This window comes from Heteronotia binoei, chromosome 6 (assembly GCF_032191835.1).
Source record: "Heteronotia binoei isolate CCM8104 ecotype False Entrance Well chromosome 6, APGP_CSIRO_Hbin_v1, whole genome shotgun sequence".
NCBI classification, from domain to species: domain Eukaryota; kingdom Metazoa; phylum Chordata; class Lepidosauria; order Squamata; family Gekkonidae; genus Heteronotia; species Heteronotia binoei.
Genome location: NC_083228.1, coordinates 150,182,960 through 150,192,247, shown reverse-complemented (window position 1 = coordinate 150,192,247; position 9,288 = coordinate 150,182,960). Strand labels below are relative to the sequence as shown.

At 59.7% G+C, this 9,288-nt stretch overlaps 1 protein-coding gene across 1 annotated transcript; it reads left to right on the top strand.

Moving 5' to 3' along the window:
* The first annotated feature begins 2,065 nt into the window (after positions 1-2,065).
* Positions 2,066-8,717, top strand: XXYLT1 (xyloside xylosyltransferase 1). Its single transcript, XM_060240946.1, has 3 exons — positions 2,066-2,238; positions 5,480-5,612; positions 7,443-8,717. The coding sequence occupies exons 1-3, from the start codon at positions 2,148-2,150 to the stop codon at positions 7,837-7,839; spliced, it is 621 nt and encodes a 206-aa protein (XP_060096929.1). The 5' UTR covers positions 2,066-2,147; the 3' UTR covers positions 7,840-8,717.
* The last annotated feature ends 571 nt before the right edge of the window (positions 8,718-9,288 follow it).

Below are 9,288 nucleotides of genomic sequence, written 5' to 3'. Positions count from 1 at the left end.
GAAAGGAGGGGAGAGGGAGAGGGGGTGCTAGCAGCATTTGGTTACACTTTGGTTTTACCCAGAATGCTCAACGGTTGAGCCAGAGTTATAGACAGACTTGACACTTTCCACCGTTCTTTCCAGCGCCATGCAGACCACCTGGTGCTTCCCAGAAGCCTCTCTGGCTGTGGCGGGATTCTGGGCTTAACTGCCTTCCTGCGGGGGGATCCCCATGTGGCTTTTGGGTGTGAGCTGGTGCCCGGCAGAGCTCATGGCAGGCCCATAGCTACAGTGCAGCCCTGGGGGGGCGGGGCAGCCCCCTCCATTCAGACCTCCTTTGGAGGGCCGCCCCCTTTGCTCACCACTGCTCTGAACAAGCAGCATTGCTACTGTAGGGGCTTCAGGTTGGCATTTTGGGGGAGGGGAGAAGCCCACTTGCAGCTAGCTGGAAGGTTTACTGAGACAAATTGGGGGGGGGGGGAAATGAAGCTTTACTTGAGAAGCAGAGAAAATGTTTAGGGCTGAACCCGGTTGCCGCCTCCCCAACAAAAAATGCTGCTGGGGGCCCCTCCAAACGTGAAATCCTGGCTACGGCCCTGGCTCATGGACTCTTCCCCCACCCCCCGCCCCGTTGTGGCCTAGATGCCTGGGATGTGCACTGCAGAGAGACATTCCAGCACCACCACCAAGACTACTACACTGATCTCAGGATGACTGGGTTGGGACTGGCAGCCCCCCCCCCCCCGCCTCCAGTACCTGCAGAAGGGAGCTGTGGCTCATGGGGGGGGGGGGAGAGTTAGCCTTTAAGCTGCCCCTGGAGGCCTGCTTCATCTTGCACAGGGTGGGTGGGGGGAGCCATTTGGTTTTGGCCTCGGATGGGGAGGGATGGTGGCTCAGTGGTAGAGCATCTGCTTGGGAAGCAGAAGGTCCCAGCATCTCCAACTCAAAAGGGTCCAGGCAGGTAGGCATGGAAAACCTCCGCTGGAGACCATCCTGGAGATTCGCTGCTGGTCTGAGTAGACAAGAGTGACTTTAGGGAGAGACAGTGGCTCAGTGCTAGAGCATTTGCTTGGTAAGCAGAAGGGCCCAGCCAGATTCCATCCCCACTGGCATCTCCAACTCCAAAGGGTCCAGGCAGGTGAAAAGCCTCCTCTGGAGACCATGCTGGAGAAGGAGCCGCTGCCGGTCTTGGGGGGGAGGGTGTGCTTCAGTGCTTGTCCCCCCCCCCCCGGCCCCCTTTCCATGGCAGCAGTGAAGCGGGACTCCCCTTAGGGCAGCAGGGGCTGGGGCGCCGTGGCTTCTCTCTTCCCCGGCTGGGCCAAGGCAGGCAGAGCCGCTCGCGGCGGAAAGGAGCTGCAGCAGGCCGGGCCGGGGCTCCCCAGGGGAGGCGGCGCAGGAGCCTCCGACTGCAGGCCCAGCGAGCGCGCCCCGCCTCCGTGCGTGCGTGCGCGGGCGGGCGGGCGCGCGGCGATGGGGCGGCGGTGGGGCTGGTGGGGCCGGGGCGGGGCGCCTTGGTGGTGCGTGGCCCCGGGGGGCGCCCCGCTGCAGCCGTGGGCGCTGCTGGTGGCGGTGGCGCTGGCCGTGGGCACCTTCTACTACGCCGCCTGGGCCGGGGCGGGGGTCGGGGCCGGGGAGGCCGCCTCGGGGCCCGGCGGCGGCGGCAGCGTGAGGCCGGCGGAGGAGGCGGAGGTGCACGTGCTGGCGGTGCTGGCCAAGGCGGAGCGCAACGCGGCGCTGCGGGCCAAGGGCGAGGCGGCGCTGGGCTCCCTGGCGCGCTTCGGCCAGCTGCCCCCCGGCCGCGCCCTCGCCCTCCACCTCCTCTGCGACGCGCCCAGCAAGCCCCTCGCCCACGCCCTGCTGCGCCAAGCCCTCGCCCGCGCCCCCTTCCCGCACAAGGTAGGAGCACGAGGCCTGGCCGCGCGGCGCGCAAGGAGGCAGCCCCGGGGGCCCCTGCCCTGCCCTGCCCAGAGAGAGCGCTGCCCAGCGGGGAGCACGGGGCGGGGGGAGCTCTCTGCCCACTTGGCTGCGCTGCAGCTGCCCTCTTTCTGGTGGGGCGGAAGGGCTGGCCTCCCCTCCCACGCGGCTTCCTCCTCTCCCCCCCCCCCGCCCAGGTGGTCTTCCATGATGTGAGCGCCCTGACGGAGAAGCTGCTGCCCACCGTGGAGGCCATGCAGAAGCTCTTCAGCGCGGGCACCGGCACCTACTACAGCGACTCCATCTTCTTCCTCTCGGTCGCCCTGCACCGCGTCCTGCCCAGAGGTGAGCGGCTCTCTGCAGCCCCCGCGGAGGTGGGCAGGTGGGCAGCAATGCTTCCGCCCTCTTCAGCACCCTCCCTGCGGGGTCTTCCTTGGAGCGAAGCGTCTCGTCTCGTCTCGCCTTGTGGCTGCCCAGAGGTCTGCTGCGAAAGAGCCATCCGCGGTGGAGGGGAAGGCAGAGCGGCTGGCCTCTTGGGGCTTTGGGGGGCATGGCCCCCGGAAGGAAGGGCGAGACTGGGAGGCGGCTGATTGTGAGGAGGCCAGGCAGCCAGAGGGAGGGCAGCCCTTGTCCGGACTCTGCTGCTGGAAGCTGAGCGGAGCCTTCAGGCGAGGACGGCCTTGGGTGGTTGGATGGAGATGGAGAAGGGACCAAGGTGCAGAATTGTTTTCTGTGGCCCCAGAAGGTCAGACCAGAACCAACAGGTTGAAATTAAAGCTAAACATTAAGAAGAACTTATCAACAGTTAGAGCAGTTCCTCAGTGGAACAGGCTTCCTCCTCAGGAGGTGGTGGGCTCTCTCGCCTTCCTTGGAGGTTTTTCGACAGAGGCTAGATGGCCGTCTGACAGCAAGGAGGATCCTGTGACTTAGGCAGATCCTGAGCAGGAGGGCAGGAAGGGCTGCATCAGGGCTTAGCTCTCCTGGCCTTTTTTTACACACCCAGGGAAATGCTGATTGCCACTTTGGAGCCAGTCAGCAGTTTTTCTCCAGGCCTGTTTGGCAAGGAATCCTGGAGGATTTTGCCATCTTCTGGGCATGGAGCCTGCAGGGGTCACTGGGGATGCAGGTGTGTCGGGGAGAAGTGTTTGTGGGTTTCCTGCATTGTGCAAGGGGTTGGACTAGATGGCCCTGGAGGTCCCTTCCAACTCTATGGTTCTAGGTGCTTCCTGGCAGCACAAAGGAGCCAGCTCTGGGTGCCAAGTGGAGTGTGCTGTTTTAAGAAATATTGAAGCTCTGGGGAAAACTTGGGAGGAGGACCCTTCTGTCCCTTTCCCAAATCTGAAATGTTTGGTCTTTCTGAATGCTTGTTGAGCTGAGGTAGTGGTTAATTGGCCTCCCCTTCAGTGACCTCAGGTCCTAATAGCCACTTGGGAACCAACCAGTTTTTGTTGAGACACGAGCCATTCTATACTGATTGCTGGTTTTAGGTATTTTTTGAAAAGGTAGTCCTCTGTGCAAGCACCAGGTTATTACCGACCCACAGGGTGATGTCACATCATGGCATGTTCTTGGTAGACTTTTTATGGGGTGGCTGGCCATTGCCTTTCCCAGTCATCTACACTTTACCCCCAGCAAGCAGGGCACTCAGTTTTCCAACCCTTGGAAAGATGGAAGGCTGAGTCAACCTTGAGCTGGCTACCTGAACCCAGCTTCTGCCAGGATCGAACTCAGGTTGTGAGCAGAGCTTGAACAGTACTGCAGCTGTCTGCTCTGTGCCACGGGGCTCCTTGCTAGTTTTTAGATGTATTTGAATTATTAATTTGTTTATATTGTGAGTTTTACGATGCAACCCCCCCCCCCTGAGCCTGCTTGTGGGGGGGGGGCAGGATACAAAGTGAATAAAATAAATACATTTTGATCTCTATTAACTTTACAGCTGCTTTTAGTACATTATATATGCCATGTATAAGTTGTCACATCTTTTTATAAAGCGTAGTGGAAAATGGTATTCTTTGGCATATAATAGTCACATATCAGCTTAGAAGTTTGGCAGTCTTTATATCTGGGGTCATGTCTCACAACAGGGGACCAGGAAGGGCCTTCTACTGGCTGCCACCCCTCTGGTAAGGGTCTGTCTGGGAGGGCCCAAAGCACCCAACCAACCCCACTGTCTTTCTTCCGAGCAAGCACCTTTTGACTGCGACCAAAAAGACATGAGGACCCAGGCAGTTTAACAACAAGAAATTTAATATAAGCACTCTAGAAAAACAAGTGGGTAGTAAAATATGAGTGCAACAGTGAACTAAGAAGCAGTAAAGGTTGGTGCACAGAAATAAACAGCCCTGATGCAGCCAACTGGACGTCCCCTGCTGCAAATAGCAAAGCCCACCACCCTTTTTGGGTGAGGGGTCTCTTCCTCTAGGTGCAGCTTTTCCTGAGAGCACTTTCCTCCCTGCAGCCTCTCCCTTCCCAGCCAGGCTTTTTAGGCTTCCCCCAGGCCATTTCTCCCTCCAAAACTGCCACCCAATCAGAGGGACAGAAGGGATCCTGGGAGATGGAGGCCCCTGGAGCTACTCCTAGGCAGGCTTCTCCCTGCCCACTAGGCCTCAGATCATGATGGGCCCCGTGTCACGTCTTAGTTTGTGTCTGGTGGGAAAAGGGAAGGGAGGCCTTCTGTTTTCTGCCCCCCAGCCGGCATTCTCTAGTGGCAGCTGCCCAAGTGGTCCCCCCACCCCCGCACTTTCCGGAGGCTGTGGGATGAGGGAGCGGTGTGGGAGAGAGCTGCCTCTCGCCCCTGGCCTGGCCAGTCCTTGGAAAACATGGAGCCACACTCGAGGGAGCCTCTGGCCTCTTCAGCCACGTGACCTCCCCCCACACAATAGGAGCCTCAGGGTAGCTGTGCACAGAGGTTGGCGTGAGCAACCTACATCCCTATGCTGGAGAAATAAGGCAATTAATTTGTCCTTGAAAGTAGCATTGCCTGAACTTTCCCTCTGGAACTGGAGTGCAGCTTCTGTTTCCCTCCTCCACGGCCTTCCCAAAGGGCCCTGCCACGGGCAGCCATGCACGGGGTGTGGCCGTCTCACTTCCTGTTCTTCTTCGAAGACATCCTGAATGCAGGGGGGGCAGGGAGCAGCCAGGTGAAGGAGCTCCATATGAGTGGGGATTCCTCCAGGGCTCCCCCCCCCCACCGGCTTGGTCCTCAGTGCCGTATTCCTCACCCTCCGCCCTGGGCTGGAACTTCCTTGCCCGGACACCAGGGAGCTCATAGCTCTGCCCCGCCCCTCCCACCGCACCCCACCCAGTGTGGCTGTTTCCAGCTCAGTGGCTCCAGAGCCTGGCCCACCCTCCCTCCCTGGAGTCTTCAAGGACTCCCTGGCCCTTGGGCAGGGCTTTCATGGGGGGTGGGGGGAGCAGAACTTCTCAGAGGACGCAAGGAAGACACTTGGAGTCTCAGCTGCTGTGTGGGAGGAGCGGGGGGGGGGGGGACTCCGCAGGCCCTTTCTGGGGAAGGCTGGCTGCTTGTAGGCCAAAGCCTGGTGCTGTGAGATGTGGGTGGGTCACAGCCCTTTCCTTGGTCTTCCAGAGATCTCACGGATCATTCAGGTGGACCTGGACGTGGAGTACCGGGCCAACATCTGGGAACTGTTTGAAGAATTTGACAACTTCCCGGAAGGAGCCGTGATCGGCATCGCTCACGAGATGCAGCCTGTCTACAGGTACGTCCCCTCCCCCCCCCCGGGAAGGGGGCAGGAGTGACATCATGGCCCCCTGCAGGGCAGAAGTTTTGCCCCCCCCCACCTGGTTGGGATGCTTGCTCTCCCCCCCCCCCCGACTAAATAGTGTCTTCAGGAATTCTTTGCCCTGGAGAAAGCCCCCCCCCCATTAGAACACCATGGGGCCACCTTGTTCAGGGACCCACAGAATGGGGGTGTTTAGTGGGCCGGCAGTGTCAGCTGCGCTGCAGTTCTGCTGCCACTGATTTTGGCATCATTAAAAAACAGCCCCTTCGGCTCCCTGGAAAGATTTCCCCATCGGGAATAATATTAGAATCCCCCCGCTCCGAAACCTGAATCCAGAAACCCCCCTGGATACCCGGGAATGCCCCCCCTGTGGGTTGGCTCCCCGCTGTCCTCATCTGCAAGGTGGTGTTGTGCCCCCCTTCCCCCGCCCTAGGGAGGAGGGTGAGGCCTTCCTGGCACTCAGAGCCCAGAGAGGCGGCACTGCCTGTTGGGTGGGCTTGGACACCCTCACCCTCACCCGCCTGCATCTGATCCTGGGGGGGGGGGGTCTCTTAGAAAACGGAAAGGCAAGGCTGCTGGGAGTGGGGGGAAGGGAGGGAGAGCTTATTGTTTCCAGCTGTGCCGGCTCTTTTGAGGGGGCCTTTCTTCCTAGGCTGGATGCTGTTCTGTTTCAGCCTCCCAGGCTTTGAAGACCGACTCCAGGCTGCTCCTGGTTCCTTTGCCCTGCAGCAGGGGCAAGTGCTTGTGGATCTCCTGCCTTGTGCAGGGAGTTGGACTAGATGGCCCCTCCAGCTTTATGATCCTGTGGCACATCTACACAAGACAGCGAGGGAGCTACTCGAGCAATCTCTCCCCCCACCCTGCCCTGCCCCGGGATGGCAGCTCTTGTGCTGTCTTGCAGGTGGAGAGTTTAAAGGCTGCCAGGCTGAGGTGGGGGAAGATGACCCCCTTTGAGAGCCAGTGTGGGAGAACCGGCTTTATCTGGGAGAACCGGGTTTGATTCCCCCCTCCTCCACTTGCCCCTGCTGGAATGGCCTTGGGTCAGCCAGAGCTCTCTTATCTGGGAGAACCGGGTTTGATTCCGCACTCCTCCTCTTGCAGCTGCTGGAATGGCCTTGGGTCAGCCAGAGCTCTCTTATCTGGGAGAACCGGGTTGGATTCCCCACTTCTCCACTTGCAGCTGCTGGAATGGCCTTGGGTCAGCCAGAGCTCTCTTATCTGGGAGAACCGGGTTTGATTCCCCACTCCTCCACTTGCAGCTGCTGGAATGGCCTTGGGTCAGCCATAGTTATCTTATCTGGGAGAACCAGGTTTGATTCCCCCCTCCTCCACTTGCCCCTGCTGGAATGGCCTTGGGTCAGCCAGAGCTCTCTTATCTGGGAGAACCGGGTTTGATTCCCCACTCCTCCACTTGCAGCTGCTGGAATGGCCTTGGGTCAGCCACAGCTCTCTTATCTGGGAGAACCGGGTTTGATTACCCACTCCTCCACTTGCAGCTGCTGGAATGGCCTTGGGTCAGCCAGAGCTCTCGTAGGAGTTGTCCTTGAAAGGGCAGCTGCTGTGAGAGCTCTCTCAGCCCCACCTGCCTCACAGGGAGGGGGAGATAAAGGAGATTGTGAGCTGCTCTGAGATTCAGGGTGGAGGGTGGGATATAGATCCAGTGTCGTCTTCTTCCTTGGGTGATGAGCCGGTGCCCTCTCTAGGGGTGAAGGGTGGTGGGAGGTTTCCTTCTTGGGGACAGAGAAGCTGGGACTGCCTGGCCCTGAAGTCTTCCCCTCTTCCTGCTTCCTCCCCCCCCTTCCGCAGGCATATCTTTTGGCAGTACCGGCAGGAGCACCCTGGGACCAAAGTAGGGGAGCCCCCTCCAGACGGGCTGCCCGGTTTCAACAGTGGCGTCCTGCTCCTCAACTTGGAGGCCATGCGCCAGTCCGCCCTCTACAACCGCCTGCTGGAGCCGGAGGCCGTGCGGCACTTGGCCGAGAAGTACCGTTTCAAGGGTCACCTCGGGGACCAGGACTTCTTCACGCTGGCCGGCATGGAGCATCCGGGATTGTTCCATGTGCTCGACTGCACCTGGAACCGGCAGCTGTGCACTTGGTGGCGGGACCACGGCTACAGCGAGGTCTTCGACAGCTACTTCCAGTGCGACGGCCCCGTCAAGCTCTACCATGGCAACTGCAACACGCCGATCCCTGCGGAGTAGGCTCACCAAGGGCCTTTTGCCCCTGTTGCTGGGGGGGGGGGCTAGATCCAAGGGGTGAGGTGGCCGCAGTAGCAAGGGTGGGTGGGGTAGCGTAGGGTAGAGTCAGCGGCAGCTTTTCTCAACACATTCCAGTGGCCCTCCCTTGACTCGCTAGGCAGGCAGGCTGCTGAGGCCTGGGTGGGCACCGCTTGGTTCCCCCCTGCTGGTGTGGAGCTGGAACACTTTGCTGCATCAGAAGACAGGCTGTGAAGGTGTGGGGCTAAGGGGGCGAGGGTGCTTTGCCTCTGGAGCAGCCCCCGTGCTCACCCCACCTGCCCTTTGGGAGGGGCATCTCTCCATACACGTCGCTGCCCCCCCTACATGCCAGTCAGGGCAACGTCACCCCAGTTCCAGCCATGTAGAAATGGTTGCTGGTGCACCAAGAGCTGCTCCATGGAAACCTTTGGTGATTCGGTCACAAAGAGGCCCCCTTGCGTGGGCTGAACGGTGGCTTAGCGCAGGGGTGGCCAAACTGTGGCTCGGGAGACGCATGTGGCTCTTTCACACATATTGTGTGGCTCCAAGCTGATGGCTTGGGAAATGCATTTAGTGTTGCTTTCTTTCCACCTCTCTCTCCCCATCTGCTTTCCTTCCTTCCTTCCTCCCTCCCTCTTTCCTTCCCACTCCAACATCTGACGTTCTTGTCTTGCATCTCTGAAACATCCGATGTTTATTCTTTGTGGCTCTTACATTAGGCACATTTGGCCACCCCTGGCTTAGTGGGTTCCTTGCACCACAGATTTGGGGGCAGCTGCCTTCCAGTGGAGGAGGAGGAGAGCCAGCTCTGTACTCCGCATGAAAGCCCCTCAAGGGTGGAATAAAACCTGTTCTAAGCCAAACGGTGCCTGGTGGTATCTGGATGCCAGTGGGCGGGAGGGGGGTGCATCTAGTGTGGCATTCTGTCCCTTGGACATTGCTCAAAAGTGCTGCAGGAAACCTTGAAGGGAAGTGGGGGGGCTGCATGGGGTGTGCAAGACCTTCTTTGCGTGGGGCTGTCTCTCGGTCAGCCTCAGCTGCTGTGGGGTCTGGGGAAGGCCCCTCCCCCCACCAGTCTTGAGGGAAGCATCTTGGGCTGGCTGATCCCATGGAGGGAGGGATTGTGCAGAAGGCAGCCTTCTCTGGATGAATGCCAAGGTGAAATGCCCAGCCTGGGGAAGGGGCGACCAAAGGGGCCTGTCTGCCTTCCTGCTGCTTCCTTGGGGAAGGGTTCCCTCAGTCAATCAGAGAAGCATCCCTCATCCTCCCCACGGGGCAGCTGGTTTGACACCCCCCCCACACACAAGATTGAATCAGCCAGGCCGTAGGAGGGCGCCAGATCCAATGGCTGTGTTGGGTTGAGAGGAGGGAGGGGCACAGACCGTGAAAATGTGGCTCGGTTTGGGTTCCTGGCACTGTTTTGGGCAGCCTCCT

What these genes read in the sequence shown, in the direction of transcription:
- XXYLT1 (XM_060240946.1), top strand. Translation starts at nt 2,148, where the DNA reads ATGCAGAAGCTCTTCAGCGCGGGCACCGGCACCTACTACAGCGACTCC. An exon ending in GCACCGCGTCCTGCCCAGAG is followed by an intron (nt 2,239 to 5,479) that starts GTGAGCGGCTCT and finishes TTGGTCTTCCAG; the next exon opens with AGATCTCACGGATCATTCAG. An exon ending in GAGATGCAGCCTGTCTACAG is followed by an intron (nt 5,613 to 7,442) that starts GTACGTCCCCTC and finishes CCCCTTCCGCAG; the next exon opens with GCATATCTTTTGGCAGTACC.